At 40.8% G+C, this 17,018-nt stretch overlaps 1 protein-coding gene across 1 annotated transcript in view; it reads right to left on the bottom strand.

The window, feature by feature from the left end:
* Nucleotides 1–3,690, bottom strand: part of Uhmk1 (U2AF homology motif kinase 1) — a 22,321-nt gene extending 18,631 nt beyond the window's left edge. The window contains exons 1-2 of the mRNA XM_021157900.2: nucleotides 3,258–3,690; nucleotides 837–1,129 (exon numbers count right to left, since the gene is read on the bottom strand). Coding sequence (XP_021013559.1) covers nucleotides 837–1,129; nucleotides 3,258–3,525 — 561 coding nt within the window. The 5' untranslated portion in view covers nucleotides 3,526–3,690. The remainder of the gene's footprint in view (nucleotides 1–836; nucleotides 1,130–3,257) is intronic.
* Nucleotides 3,691–17,018: the final 13,328 nt, after the last annotated feature.

The following is a 17,018-nucleotide window of genomic DNA, read 5'->3' on the forward strand; positions in this document are numbered from 1 at the left end:
CGGTTAAAAAAAAAAAAAAAAAAAAAAAAAAAAAAAAAAAAAAAAAAAGTGTCTCACTTTCCATCCATCCATGGATTCTTCAGTGGTACAGAAGGTCACTGACAAATGCCATGAGTCTGAGTCCTTATCTACCATAATTCCTCAGTTCCTTAACTGGACAGTTAGCACAGGAAAGCTGGACACGTTCCATACAGTTGCTCAAAAAGAAGTCTTTTTTTTTTTTTTAGATAACTTCTTTCCTATTATACACTGACAAGAAAGATACTCTCCAAAAACCTAATAAATCATAGAGAAAGGAGGACTTGGCTGGACGGTCACATCCACCATCAGCCATGAATAAGAGTTCCATCACCGAAGAAACAGAAACAGCGACCCAGCAACTCACCAAATGCTGACAGGGCCTGAGGAGCTTTATGTGGGCTAAGTACGCTTAGTAATTTCTGAGCTTTCTTGAGCCTCACTAACTCTTACCTGACCTAAATTTATGTCCTTCTTTCACACGGCACCACTGAAATTCTTTTAATTTGCTACATTAGCAACACTTTGGTACTAGGGAACTACACTGTCAGTCCCTAAATTACCATTGGATTTTTTTTGTTTTTTTTTTGTTTTGTTTTTGGAGACAGGATTTCTCTGTATAGCCCTGGCTGTCCTGGAACTCACTCTGTAGACCAGGTTAGCCTTGAACTCAGAAATCCACCTGCCTCTGCCTCCCAAGTGCTGGGATTAAAGGCGCGTGCCACCACCGCCCGGCTTAAAGTACCACTGTTATTAAAAATATTTGGCTTGGACCACTAGGTTTTAAACCACAATGGAGAATACAAGGTATTTCTTACCTGATTGCCTTCTTTGAAGCTGAGTCCAAAGTCAATAAGCTTAAAGCACTCATTCTCCGCACTCCACAGGATGTTTCGTGGTTTGAGGTCTGCATGGACGTAGCCCTCATGGTGAAGAAAAGCAAGGGCCTCCAGAACATCTCGGGCACAGTGCTGTATCATCCACATGGAACAGCCCTGGTGACTGGAATATAAAAGCAATTCCGAAACACTGACATCCAGGAGTTCAAGCAGCAGACAGCGTGATGGCACGTTGGGAGAGAAATGTATGGTAAATACTCCATATAAAGTCACTAGAAGAAGAAAAAATTACAATGCTTAAAAAGATCAAATTCATCATTACTTACTACCCGCTATATGAATTTGAGATAAAGAGGATTTTATCTCCATGTGTGCACACATACATGCACATGCAAGGCAGCTGTTATAGTAAAAAACTAAGACTCCCTCTAGTTCAGCGGTTCTCAACCTTCCGAATGCTGCAACCCCTTACGACAGTGCCTCAGTGACCCCAACCATACAGTATTTTTATTACTTCATGTTTATAATTTTGCTAGTTATGAATCGTAATGTAAATATCTGATATGCAGGATATCTGATATGCTTTCAACCACTATGAAAGGGTCACTCAACCCCATAAGGGGTCTTGACTCACAGGCTGAGAACCGCTGCTCTAGGCAGATTTAGCACTGCCTCCTCCCTTAAGAGTTAATCCAGTTGGGTGGGTCAATGATCTGTCTAACGGCCTAAATGCTAAGAGAGGTAAGAGTCCTCTTAGTCTGTGCTTTTCTCAAACACTTTCTGTTAAGCTCCTCTTCAGGCCTTTTGGCTGCCTGACCACTCCCCACTTCCCCTCCACACATGGCTGCCCTCCATGTTGCTTACCACAAGGGGCATGGCTTTTTCTGTAGTTTATTTTCCCCTCCTCAGTTACTGAGATTTATAGCTTGCTTGCCCTGGGGTTTTTCTTTTAAAGTCTAATGAAAAACTCCTCAAGCGTTACCCCAGTGTCATTTGGCCACCGAGGCAGTACGCACCCAAATCACTGGAAACCCTGGGAACAGAACGCGGGTCCTGTGCAAGAACAGCAAAGGCTCTCTAGCCACTGAGACTCACCCACACAACCCCACCCCATAGATAAGAATCACAATGATAAGCAAGAAACTTCCACTATTTTTCCAGTGAGTGAGCATTATCTTTGGACAGCCGGGTTAAATAAAATAAAGTATGGCAATATATGTCACAATGATTCAACCTGTGTTTCACCAAGAACTCAACACTCAGTGGTGTGTGAATTCATATGCCCTTAAGGTCTCAAGATAAAATTACTTTAAAAACCTACAATATTAAGTAACCCTTAAGAGCAAATTGAAGGTTGCCTGATCCAAAACAGCATTCTATGCTCATATATATATGTATGTATATATGTGTGTGTACATATGTATATATATATATATATATATATATATACACACATATACATATATGTGTATATACATATAGATATAAATATGTATATACACACATATATATATGTATATGTATGCACACACACACACATATGTATACATCAATTACAAATAATATTCTAATGTAATCATGCAAGAGATTCAACAAGTACTGAGGCATGAAAAGAACGTTCCTGTCAAACACCAAAGCTATAGTGATATACCGCTTAGTAAGATTAAGGAAAAAAAGAAAAACACACTAGCATTAGGACATTCTTCTGTCAATGGAGTATTATAAATAAATAAATAAATAAACACTTTCTTCAAGCTACACATGGGTTCTATTTGCCAAGATCTATGGCGCTTCTTTACTAACCAAAGTTATAACCGCTTACAAGCTCTCTGCCTGTACGTGGATTAACAACGAGGACTGCTTCCATATATCAGTGGCCCAAACAAGCTTACATTCTAAATCTCTGAGTCATGAAAGTCTTACTGAAGCAAATGCCGTGCTCTTAAATATCACACTTCCATTAACTTCTAGGTAACACTGGGTTCCCTCTCCCAAATTCACACGAAGTATGTATTTTTTTTTTTCCGTTGTCAGTAGTATGTCATTAGATGTCAATGATGGCACTGGATGCCCTAGAATATTTTCCATTTGGAAAAGATGCAAAATTTTCCACTCAAGACATGACAACCTGGCAAACTCATGCCTTTCACTTTCTAACTACCGGATGAAAACCTAAGCAAACCGGACTTTACTAAGCATTTGCTATGTAATAATCACTCCCACCGTATACCTCAGACAGCTGCAAAGGAAAGGTGGACTGAAAAGGGACCTGCATCGCGTGACAACTAGTGAGGCCCGATGCTCTCCTCCCACCTACAGGACCAAAGGCCGGGGGCCAGGCGGAGGACGCTTATGCTTGGCTCGGGACATGAGCAGGACATGGGGGACAGCCACAATTACCGATGTTCCTGTGACCCTGCAACTGCTCCAGCGCCGCCCTCTCTTTGCGGAAACCATACTCCGCGGCCGAGGCCGCAGCCCCGGTGGTTCCCGGAGGCAGGAACTGCTTGAGGGCGCCGGGGGGCGAGCCCGGGGTGCCGCAGCACCGCACCCGGTATACCGAGGCCGAGGAGCCGCTGCCTAGGCGGCTCTGGACCTGCCACAGCCGCCCGAAGGCCTCCAGGAAGCGCGGCGGCTCGGCGCCCCACGCGCAGCCGGACCCCGCCATGGTGCGGGCTGGGCCGAGGACACGCGAGCCGACACGACGCGCCAGGCAGGCCCGCGGCGCCCGCCGTCACATCCCCGCCCGGACCCGCCGCTCCGCAGGGAGGGGCCTGCAGCGCCCGGACCGACTCCCCGGACCTCAGGCCGCCATGACACCGGAAGCCGGAGTACACTCGGACCCAGCAGCCGGAAGTGGGGGAAAGCCAATCCTAGAGGTTGAAGGAGGCGGGCCTAAGAGGGGCGGGGCCTCCAGGGGGAAAATTGTTTAACACAAAACGACTGAGATATTAAACTTAATTATTAGAGATGGAGTGTAGCACAGTATTAAAGTGCTTGCCTTGCATGGGCAAGGAAGGCCCTGGCTCCAGCAACATATATGATTATTGATTTTTTTGTTTTATTTATCTTTAAAGAGTGATTATATTTGTATTTATATGTTTGTGTATTTGTGCCTCATGTGTGCAAGAAGTCTGAAGAAGGTGTAATATCCTTTGGTGCTGAAGTTACAGGAGATTGTGAGCTGCCGGGTTTGGGTGATGGGAACCAAAGTCCTGTCCTGGGAAAGATCAGTATACCCTCATAGCCACTGAACTGTCTGTCTCTTGAGCAGCTATCTTATTTTCTATTACCTATTGTTTCAAGCTCAAAGGTACGTGCTTTCACATCTTCCTGATATCCATCATTACTACCTCCCTTTCTAAAAATAACCCCGATTTTCTTTGGAACAGTAATATACACAAAAGAAATACCTGGCCTCTCTCAGAAGTGGCTGTGACCACGCCCTCTCTCTAGTCAATAAGATCTTCCTGCATAACTAATAAGGATTTATTGGAAGATCTAACTTGACTCACTTAGATGTTGTGTTTTCTTCCCTGTTACTTCCTATCTCCTGCTTAAGAAAATAAGCGTAAAGCTAAAGACAGATTAGTCAGGGGCTAGAGAAATGGCTTAGCAGCTAAGAGCACTGACTGCTCTTCCAGATCAGGGTTCAATTCCCAGCATCCACATGGCAACTCACGAGTGTCTATAACTCAAGTCCCAGAGCATCTGGCACTCTTACACAAACATACAGGCAGAATATCAGTGTATATAGAAATAGATAAATCTTAAAAAGCAAAACAAAAAAATAAAGACAGATTAGTCATCCTGTCTATGAAGCAACTGAGAGAATAAAAGCAAGATATTAATATATTAATTGGATATGACCTATTGTGTCAAAAAGCCCAAAGTATATTGTCTTAGATATGGAAACATTCCCTTCTCCAATTAATAATACAGGGTTCTGCCAATCTCAATGGGCTTTTATCTTTGTGACCGATGTGTTTGCCTTGTCTTTCAGCATTTCATGGTTTTGAGAATGGGGAAAGAGACCAAAGAAGCACAAACCTGATTCTGCTAAGGGTTAGAGCCAGCATGGTACTGAGTTTTCTGGTCGTATCCCATTAGCTAGTGCTTACCTAGTCATATGACCCCAGCTAGCTCCAGACAAGCTAGAAAATTCACATAAAATTCAATAACTAATGGAAAAAGAGGAGACTGGCTGTTTAGGGACAAACAAAAGCAAGTCTAGCACATTCATGACCCAGCAGAAATGCAAAAGGCTTCTGGATCCTTGACAGCTTGGTAGAAATCCATTGTGCGTCCTAAAACCAACCTCCAGACTTCTTACTGAGGGTGGGGGGGGGCAGGGTGCCTATTTGATTAAAGCATCTTAATGTTTTAAAAATATGACAGAGTTTTTCTGCATGTAAATATGCACAGTATAGCATTTACCACATTAGTCATTTTAAGTGTATAGGTAATATAAAATATTTTGACCTTGTGCAAACATTATCAACAAACATCTGAGGAACGTGTTCCATACATCTTGTAGAAACTAATCTCTCTTCTAATTAAACAAGCTGCCAACCCCTCTTCCCTTCAGCCCCTGACAATCTACCACTTCATTTTAGTTCTTATATCCATAGTCCTCTTGTTAGTCTACTTGTTAACTTGTGTTAACACAAGTGGCCATACAAATCACCATTCACAAACCACTCAGATTCACACGGATAACCTCATAATGACTGAATACAAATAACAGCTCATAACCCGAGGACCACTAACTGACCAAATGACATGAGATGAAGAGGGAGTGGGGCTTGACCTTAACATCCACCATGCTCCAATTTCAGAAGTAAGTAGCCAGAACTAAAGTTGGCAACTGTGAATCATTAGGTACCCATTTCCTGCTACTAGCTCTTCTACAAAGTCTCTTATTTAAGCAAACGGTATGGAATATTAGATCACAGAAGCTGATTTGGTAGAGAGATAACCATGCCTTAGATCCTGTCTTGTGCACACACACACACACACACACACACACACACACACACACACACACACAGAGCTGCTAAATTCTTAGCATGTAGAAACTTGAAGATGATGTGAGACAATGGAACTAACTTCCTAATCTATGGATTTATATTCACTAATCTGTTAAACTCAGAGACTCCCTCCCTGTAAACCTAAGTTCAAATCTAGAGCACCTATGTAAAAAAAAAAAACCAAGCATGGGAGGCATGCCTGTAACCTCAGTGCTAGTAGTAGGACCTGTAGGGGCAGAGGACAACTAGGACTTGCTAGATGCCAACCTGGCACCCCCTAGCTTCTGCACATACATCACACACCACAGACAGAATGAACCATTTTACTGAAACTTTTAGCATTCAGAGCTTCTAAAAACGTATTTTTAATAAAAGAAAATCTGGAACAAGAGATAGCAGTTTGTTAGAAATAACTAGTGACTACATGACCATTTCATGATCTAGAAAGAAACACTGTGGGATGCTTGAGTCTTCCTGATGAGACCAGTCTCACAGGTTAAAAGCACAGTGGCGACATTCAAATCAAGATGAACTTAAGAGTAACATTCTAGCTTCATTATCAAAAAATCAAGTCTGTCCTAATAAGTCATGCAGATGAGCTTCCAAAAATAGTCCAAAAAGAAAAAAAAAAAGCTCAGAAATAGAAGAGGAAAAGGTTTTCCTCTGTTCTCCAGCTTATTTTCTTGCTACTATATAACCTACCCCTCTGGCTCTGGTCCCTTCTGACTGAGTCCAGTTCTGGGATGCCTAACACACACTCAGCATCTCCTACCAATAAGAAGTAGAAGAGGTGGTGCACCATCATGGGTCCCAAGAAAGAAGGTATGTTTGAGTCCTCTCAATCTGATCTGCCCCAGCATCTGAGGGTGGACTGCCACCATTACAAACAATCTAAATTCCAGTTATGCTTATTCTGTGACAGGAACATGGTATTTCTTTCAGTCTCCATAACAAACCCATTAGTGTTTTATAGTAGGAGAAATGGATACTGAATTGGAAGACTCATTTGTCTAATGCCATGTGCATGACGAAAAAGTCAAAGACTTAGGGTTAAAAGCTGAGCAGTTAACTCTGGAACCTATTCTCGCCTATGCTTCTGAATATAAATAATATTTTATGTAAGGCTTTTTGGTTTCTTGGGCCAGGTGCTAAAATCCAATTTTGCTATTTACTAATGCTTCTACCGGAAGTTGGAGAAGAGAGCAGCTAGACTGAGAAGTCATTTTCCTTGCCTCCACATAGATCGAGGTTTTAAACTCGATCCATAGATCCACATAGGTCGAGTTTTTAAAAAAGAGGACTAAGATGCCTCACAAGCTCTCCTCATCCTGCTCTGCCACATTTTAAAGGAGTGAAAAATACAGTCCTTCTCTTCCTCATTAGTATTGCTATGTGGGGTGGGTAGAATAAAAAAATTTTATTAGTGCATATCAAATTATTGTCCTTAAGAAAATCAATCATTACTTCTTGCATTAAGATCTGCTCTAACATAGCCAAAAGAAAAGACTGCCAACTCTCTCTCTGCCACCTACCCCTTCCCCATGAAACAAACACATCAGAAAAGATATGCCATTAAAGTATGCTCAGTACCAAACAAACCATGGTGGTGCATGACTAATTTATCCAGCACTAGGGGTTTCCTTGGTTTAGCTCACCATCTTTCCCCTGTTTATCAACACTCCCACCACAAGGTGGAGACAAGAGCAGGGAGGTCAAGAACTCTACATTGCTCAAAAAGTACAGTTAAGGGATTGCATGAATCTCAGAAGAGACTTGAAATTTTTATAGGGTTTAGATTTACATAGATTATGGGGACTTTATAAATTGGACTAAGTATATTTTGCATTTATGGCTATAAGCCTACTGGGGCCAGGGATGTGGTGATTTGAGAGAAATGATCTCCATAGGCTCATAGACAGTGGTACTAGTAGGAAGTGTGGCCTTGTTGGAAGGGTATCTTAGTCGCTTCCTGTTACCTGCCTATTCAGTTGTAGAACTCTTAGCTCCTTTTCCAACACAATGTCTGCCTGCATACTACCATGTTTCCCACCATGAGAATAATGGATTAAACCTCCAAGCAGTATCCCAGCCACAGTTAAATATTTTCCTTTATAAGAGTTGCTGTGGACATGGTATCTCTTTGCAGCAATAAAGCCCTAAGACAATTAGTATCTTTAAGTACAATAATTATGTAAGAATTTCCCTTTTCCTGTAAGAGATTGTGTTTCTACAACTGAGGAAGTGAATTAAAGTAGTCTTTTGATTGGTTGGTTTTTATTTTAAAGTCTTTTAAATCATGTAAGAAACAATCAGTGCCCAAGATTAAGGATCAGATACAAACAAACAAACAAATATCCAAAGACTTCCCTGCTTTAGTGAGGGATATGGTCTCAGGCCTCTGTGGAGGGCCTGGGTCATCCCTGTAGATGATACAGATGACTCTGCTTGGTCTGGGGGGAAAATGGCCTAATTGGAACTAACATATTAAGAATTATGGTTACTATTACCTTGGTAATCTTTATTTTAATCCTGATAACCAAGATGGCTTCTTATGCCTTCTTAAGGAAAAGGGCTTTAGAAAGATAAGAAAAGACAAAAATGAAAAATAGGAGCAAACCTTAGAAGTGCAACTTGGAAAGTTTATAAATAAGAATGAGAAAAATACAAAGATGACAGAGATACAAGAGTGGGAGAGAAATGAAAAACGGAGACAAACTTACGAAGCAAAATTAGAAAAGTTTATAAATAAGAATGAAGATGATACTAAGATGATAGAGATACAGGAAAGGAAAAAGATGAAAATTGGAGACAATTTTAAAAAGAAAAATTAGAAAAAAATTATAAATAAAATTGAGGAAGATACTAAGAGACAAAGGACGGCTCAGAGCCTATAGCATCACCTTGTAACAAGACTGCAAAAAGGCAGTCTATATCTGTTTAAAAAATAAAATAAAATTATTTTTCCAGCACTGATAAGGGTATCAGAAGGAGATAAAAGAGACCCATGGGGGTTATCAAGAATTCAAATGGCTGAGCCGGGTGTGGTGGAACACGCCTTTAATCCCAGCACTCGGGAGGCAGAGGCAGGCAGATTTCTGAGTTCGAGGCCAGCCTGGTCTACAGAGTGAGTTCCAGGACAGCCAGGGCTATACAGAGAAACCCTGTCTCAAAAAACAAACAAACAAACAAACAAAAAATGAACAAACAAACAAAAGAATTCAAATGGCTACCTATAGAGACACAAGATTTCAAAAACTTTAAGGAACCAGTAACACCTATGGCATATTCACCTTATGTCAAACAGAAATTTAATAACTGGGAAAAACAAATGGTATGATTATATCCAAGATATAGGAGAGATTTGATGAAAGCCATCTTAGAAATCCTTAGTTACAGTGGCTAACATGGTAGAGAGATGAGGCTTCAATCATGGAGCAACAAAATAGGACTGGAAGCATTGAGATGATCAAGCATCACTTACTAGGTGAAAATCCGTCTTCTGAATTGAGAGTACAGACTGCCCTTGATCATGCCATCCTAGAACAATGTCATACAGTAGCCTTAAGAACTTTGGACAAGTCTGAATGACAGGGGCAAGCTGACTTGTTTACAAAGCTAGCCCAAGGTTCAAATGAATCTTTCACTGACTTTTTACAAAAATTAACTCCAATCCTAAATAAAGCAATATCAGATCCAACTGGTAGAGAAATTTTAATAGGATATTTAGCTTTTGAAAATGCTAGTGGTGAATGCAAAAAGTCCATTATATCTTTAAGGACCAGATCTTCACCTCATTATGAATGGATTACAACTACTGTGGATATAGAATCTAATGTTCACAATCCAGTTGTGGTTGGACAAACAATTACAAGAGATATAAAAACTCAAAATGCCCATTGCTGTGGCTGTGAAACATCAGGTCATTTCCTAAAGAGCTATAGGTGAACAGTTCCTAAGGATAAATTCTTCTATAATAATAATAACTGAGGGAGAAAGTTTCCTATGAAATGTCAAAGATGTGGAAGGTACCAACATAAGGCTCATGAATTGCTGATCCCCTTACGTGGGAACAGCTCTGAGACTGGCTGAGACATTAAAGTATCTCCAGCCAGAACTTCAGCCACGTATAGCTAATAAATCTTGTTGAATATAGAATCCTTATGCCATCCGTTCAAATGGCATAGATAGAAATTTATATTATAATTTGGTTATACAATCTAACTTATAAGAGAGACAGTTTGTATATAAGCTTATAAGCTGCTCGAACAGAGAGCAGACAATCATCTTTAACTAGATTGTGCATACTTCACATTCCATGCAATATGTTATTGCAGAAAAGTGTATTCCCTGTTGGAGTTATATGTTTACAGACACACCAATGAAATTAATGCAGCCCTGGTAAGAGTCACCCTTGAGGATGCTGAGATGCTAAGATATATTTATCCTAGAACACTGCTTGATTCTACCTAGGACTACCTCGATTCTGTTTCCTCAAAAATCTGCATCTAAGACAATTTCTAAGTGGCTAGCTAGATTGTCAGCATCATAGACTGTGCCTGTCAGGGCTTCATTTAAGCTCTGAACTTTCTCAGCATGCAGAGACCGGACAGCAAGTGCTATGGCTAAGTTTCTTGAGACTGACCAATAGCCTGATTTGAGGGTGGGAGCAAAATAAAAATGATGCTCCAAATCAGCAGAAAGCAGTTTTAGGAGAGTGATACCTCCATTCCTGAAAAGTAAGATGGGATGATGGATGTTTGTTGCTGTTAGGGAGTGGGGGTGGATGCAAATTGCTGATGGTCTCTACCAGGGAGGAAACAAAATAAGGGAGGTTAGATTCCAGGATTTCTTTTTCTCTTTCTTTTTATGTCCTCTATTATTCTTTCTTTCCTATCTAATGTTAGGGGGAAAGGGAGAAACAGGAGATGAAAAGAAAAAAGGAGAATTTATAAATAATATAGGAATTATAGGATAAAATGATAGATTATTGAATCTATTCTTAGACCAATACAACAACAATCAACATGAATAACACAAATAGTTTTATATTGGTATGGATTTTTATATTGATACATATTTAGGATTATATCTTTTAACAACATTATATATATAATATATACATATATTATATATGTTTGTGTGTGTGGTGTATGTGTGTGTATTTGTATGTTTCAACTCTTATTTAAGGTATTGTACCTATATAATTCTTAAAAATGAAATGTGAAGTTCTAGTCCTTTTAACAAGCTGCTATTACAAACTATTTAGAATAATTAAGAAACACAGGTTTATAGTTAGACAATAAAACTCATAGTCATGTTAGACACTAGTATAGTTAAATAAAAAAAAAAATGTTTCCAAGGTTGAACGGATAGTAAATAGCTAGAAACAAACAACATTTGTCTACTCAGATATACTGTAGATAGATGGTCTTCAAAAACCTTGGAGATCTATAAAATATGGCATTTAAAGATATTTTATTACTGAAAGGCTTTTTTTGGCAGTGAGACAGGTCAGTTCCTGGCAGCACCCCTATTCCACTTCAAAGAAGATGATGACTACAAAAGAACCTCCATATAGAGTTTGTCAAATGTAGCAAGCTAGCCAGTGGGCACAAAACTGCCCTTGCTTCAAAGGCACACAGAATGCTGTCCAAAATGACAAAGGGGATGCAGGGAAGTTGACAGCTGAGCTTTGCCAAGACAAGGTAAGCAGTTCTTCACAATTCCTGCTTCACAGAAAAGTCTGTCAGATATTCTTGGCCAGAAGGCTGAAGATGAATGCTTCAACATTATCGAGAAAGTTTGGGGGATTATCCAGGCAGCCTTTGGGAAACCTCTGCTAATTAAGGTTAAACTCCACAGTGATTGGATAGCTTCTGAGCTCAACACAAAATGGAAGATTCTCTTCTTTAGCATGTTTTCTCCTTCTCTAACCTTGTATGGTGATTCAAAGCCCCCACACTGGCCTCTACCTGAGGAATGTCACATAGTTTATAGTATCAAATCCCTTCCTCCTGACAAAACTTGTTCAGCCAGCTACTTAGATTCCTGAAATGCTGCTCCATGCTAATGAGATATGCCAGGTGCCGGAAGCCCACAGCCAATGACTTGTGCCCATCTCGGATGTCCCTGATCTCATTCTCCCCTACCCCAAATTTTAAGCCTTCAATCATCCTAAATAAAGTTGATCTTCCTACTGACAAATGGTCCTGGTGTGGTCATTCACTGTATGTACTCACAGGGCTTCCAGGAAGAAGTGGGGAGGGAGAGATTTGGGGATTCCGATCAGGCTGTGGAAGGATAGGAAGAAAGGACAGAAAGGTAGGTCTCCAGGACCGATAGTTTGTAGCCTCTGCAGGCAGCTATGGGGGCTAAGGAGGATGGGGCAGGATAGTGTTTGCCCAGCAGTTGTGTTATCTGGCTGGTTTTAAAATATTAAGGCTATCTGGTGTTTTCCATCTGTGGTGACTCAGGTGGGCAAGAGAAAGGTCACAACTGTAGGGTTGACTGAGCTAGCCATGGAGCTGGGTAGACGGCCATTGCCTGCACCAGGCAAGGAGCTAGTGTGCATTTTAAAATTCCACACAACAGAATTCACCGTTGTGAATTCCATCTCTGTTCCCACTACCCTCATGGACTGTATTGGTCAACAGTCCACGAGAATGGGGAGACCCATAGAGCCAACTATCTCTGTCATTTCTATAGTTTTGGAAGCTGCTTGCTTGCACTTCCTGCATATTTGGATAGTATTTACTCCTTCTCAAGTCTCAGATGGAGTTGAAGACTAGATAGTTATAGTTTGACAACTAAGCTGAAGTTGTTTAGGATTTAAGAGAATGGTCTTAAGTCTAAGAAGATGTTTCAGGTTGGTAATGCATGTGATGATAGAAATTGATTAAGCTACAGGACACTGAACTCACCAAGATAGGATAGAGAGAGGAATAATCTCTCCAAAGTTGTCAAGTACATATGGACTGGACTTTGTGAATGGAAATCTTACCTGATAGTTTTCATAATTATTATCATTGTATATAGTTTATTATTTTAATAGAGAGTTTTTTTATAGGAATAAAAGGGGGATATAGAGAGAATCTTTACATACTCCGTGGAAGCTTCACCTGTCAATAAAAAGCCTATGGCCAATGAGCTGAAGCAGGATTAGCAGATGACAACAGGCAGAGAGAGATAGGGTTCTGGAATATCGTCAGGTGAGGGAGATTTCCCCTAAATGAAGGAGATGGTTGTATAAAACTGAGCACTTAAAATAAGTAACTAAGTTATGACCTGGTTGGGAAATAAGCCAAAGGGTTTGGCATAGGCATTTACTCATCAGATATTAAGGCTCAGAGTGATTATTTCAGGAACTTGTCCATGGATGAAAAAGCCTACAGTTACAGTATTCCTTTGGGTCAGGGATATAGATAAGTGGTAAAATTTGTGATTAGAAAGTACGTATCCTTGGGTCTAATGACACCAAAGGACATACAAATAACTATTTTTTAAAAAATGTCTTTGTTAAAGCCCATCATCAGGTTTTTTGACTCCCTTCTCATGGTTGTCATACCCTTTTCATATGCATGTGGCATATGTGCCTGTGTGTTCATGTTTCTACCTGTGTGAGCATGTGAGTTTGTGCATGTGCATACTGGTATCTGCATGTGTGACTTTTGAAATTGTTAGGTGCTGGTGTGCATCTATGCATATGTCTCTTGTGTGCCTGCGGAAGTGTGTATAAATGTGTTTCTGTGCATGTGGGCATATGGTTGTATCTTAGGGTTTCATTACTGTGAAGAGACACCATGACCAAGGCAACTCTTACAAAGGGCAACATTACAGTTTTAGAGGTTCAGTCCATCTATCATCATACTGGGAAGCATGGCTGTGCCCAAGCAGACATGTGCTCTGGAAGGAGCTGAAAGTTCTACTTCTTGATCTGAGGGCAACCAGAAAGAGACCCTGTCTTCCACAGGCAACCAGGAGGAAGGTCTTATCCAAACGGGCCAGAGCATGAGCATAGGAGGAGACCTCAAAGCCCATCTGAACAGTGACATATTTCCTCCAAAAAGGCCACACATTCATGGTTCAGGTATTCAAACACATGAGTCTATAAGGAACAAACCTATTCAAACCACTACAGGGTGTTTGTTTATACATATGTGTGTGCATGCATGTACACTCATACATGTGTGTATACATGTGAGGTCCTTTGGGGTTTGTATGTCATTACATTCGAGTGTATGTATGCATATGCATGTGTAAGAGTATACATGTATGTATGTTAAAGGTATGTGTGTATGTGTGTGTGTATGTCTACATGTGTGCATGCTTTTGCTTGATTTAATGTGTGTATTTCTGTATGTGACTGCTTTTTATGACCTTGTATGTGCATTGGTATATGTGTGTTCACATATGTATGTAGAAAGATGTGTGTATACACTGCATATGTATGTATAAGTGTGTATGCATGTACATATGTGTATAAATGTACATGTGTGGGGGTGAGTTTAGCATGTATCTGTACATGCACTTTTTGTATCTCTGTATGCATGTCTATGTGTTGCCAGACATTTAGGTGCATTTATTGGATTCTTGTTCTTATCACCCTTTCACATGCTTCCAATCCCTCAGCACTAAATAGGAGAGAAAGAAGGTTAGAGGGGAAATGAGGTATTGATATTGTTAGACTCCTTCCTGTTGATAGGGGCATAGAGTTACTTGAGACAAGTTCAAATTTTGTCATCAGGATATCTCCTATCAGCCACCAGGAACCAGCAACTAGCAGCACCTCTGCCCCATCTTTATCCTTATATTTCTTATAGATAGAAAAAATTTGGGCTTGAAAATTTTGTGGGTGGGTTGTTGACCTTATCCCTTCACTGTTGGTCCTGCCTGGCTACAGGACCAATGGCCTTTTCAGGTTCCATTTCCCCACTATTAGGCATCTCGGCTAAAGTCACCCACACTAATTCCTGGGAGCCTCTCTTGTTCTGTAAGCTTCCTGTATGTTGATAGCCATCCCTTTATTTAGATTAGAGAAGTTTTCTTCTATGATTTTGTTGAATATGATCTCTGGCCCTTTGAATTTGGGATTGTTCACCTTCTTCTATTCCTATTTATCTTAGGTCTGGTCTTTTCATAGTGTCCCATATTTCCTGAATGTTTTGAGTTAAGAAATTTTTTACATGAGCATTTTCTTTGACTGATGTATCAATTTCTTCTATGCTATCTTCTGTAGCCATCCAGGCATTATGGAGAACCAGGTACATCTGGAAGGAGAGCTGGGGATGGCATAGAAGGGGTGGATGAAATAACAAGCCAAGACAAAGTTCTCTGATCAAGGCTCAAAGTTTATTGTATATAGTGAATATATAGGGGAAATCCCAAGGACCCATTCTTTGTTTTCTGCTGCGTTCTGTTGTTTGTTACAGCTGGATTGAATTGCAAAGTAAGTTCAGAAGGCAGTCAGCTCCTCAAGGCTCCAGCAGGAAGATGCAAATGCAGTGAGGCCAGACACCTAGCTCTAGCCTTCAGAGATTTGTTTAGCCAGCTCAAGGCTGGGCAAAGGGCACAATCTTCTATGCTATGCCTGGGATTCTTTTTTTTTTTTTTTTTAAGATTTACTTATTTATTTTACGTACAATGAATCATCGCTTTCTTCAGACACATCAGAAGAAGGCATCAGATCCCATTCCAGATGGTTGTGAGCCACCATGTGGTTGCTGGGAATTGAACTCAGGAGCTCTGGAAGATCAGTGTTCCCTGTTTAAGAGCTTCTGCTGCTTCAATAGTGTTTTCCTGTGTTTCTTGAAGGACATTGCTTATATCCTCTTTAAAGGCGCTTATCCACCACTGCAGGTGGAGGTACGGGGCGGAAGGAGGCTTCTTTTACATCTTAATTATTGCTCTTTTGGCTATTTCCTTGAGGATGAAGAAAGATAGAAAGAGAAGAGTTTCTAGGGACATGGGAAGGAAAGGGGCCGCTCACCTCTGCTGACTGCACTGAACTGTAGAACTCTGCCGAGGTTTGAGGGGCACTGCTTTTGTCTAGGTCAAAACACCAGTGAATGCCCAAGGCCTTTGTTCTTGAGGACAATTCCTACAGTGCATTTTGTGGTAGATTGTTCTATAGAGATGATACCATACAGCTTGTCCTTCCATCTCTTCTGACTGGCTCAGCTGAGACAGACTGTTCACACAGTCATGTGAGTATTTCCCCCTGTAACATCAGATTTTTGCCTTTTCAGTACTCTTAGTTGTTGATCCTGAGAGAGCTGACTCTTCAGCTCTTGTCTTGCCCTGTCCAAGAGTGAATGCATAGACAACAAAAGGTGAATAAATAAAGAGCATATCCAGACAGGACAACAATTCAAATGAGTAAATACAATATCGTCAGCAAGAACTGACAACTCCAGGGGCTGGAGAGATGGCTCAGCAGTTAAAAGCACTGACTGTTCTTCTGAAAGTCCTGAGTTCAAACCCCAGCAACCACATGGTGGCTCACAACCATCCATGAGATCTGATGCCCTCTTCTGGGGTGTCTGAAAACAGCTACAGTGTACTTACATATAATAAATAAATAAATAAATAAATAAATAAATAAATAAATAAATAAATAAATCTTTAAGAACTGGCAACTCTAATGGCATCCTGGAAAATTTGAACTCTGGGTCACATCAGGATGCAAAGCAAGAAGCTGAAAGCCTATATCCCTGCTCTGAGCTCTCTCTCAGTGGACCTTCTGAGAGCAACTGAGAACAGCCCTCTCTAGGTCTGCAGAGGGCAGGTCTCAGACAAGAATGGCAGAAGCCCAAAGTCTCAAAGGGCAGGGATGACTTCCTCTGCCTGCAGTGAGAGTGGAGGCTTGGAAGGATCTGTGTCCACCGAGTCTTCAAGGGAAGAGCTGTCTTCCTTCCCTTGTAAGTGTTTGTTGACTTTGAAGACTTTTGTCTTCCTCTGAAGAATATCCATGGGCTGGTAACCTGGCTACAGCTAGGAGATGTAAGAGAACTGAACACCTAAGAATGCTGTACCAAGTCCTTTATGCAGGCTTAGGCAGCCTCTGATTGGCTGGGTCAGGGCAGTACTGGTACATGACTTTAGGCAGAGGAAAGAAGATCTCTTAAGTTTGAGA

The sequence above is a fragment of the Mus caroli genome, chromosome 1 (genome assembly GCF_900094665.2).
Source record: "Mus caroli chromosome 1, CAROLI_EIJ_v1.1, whole genome shotgun sequence".
Classification (NCBI taxonomy): Eukaryota; Metazoa; Chordata; class Mammalia; order Rodentia; family Muridae; genus Mus; species Mus caroli.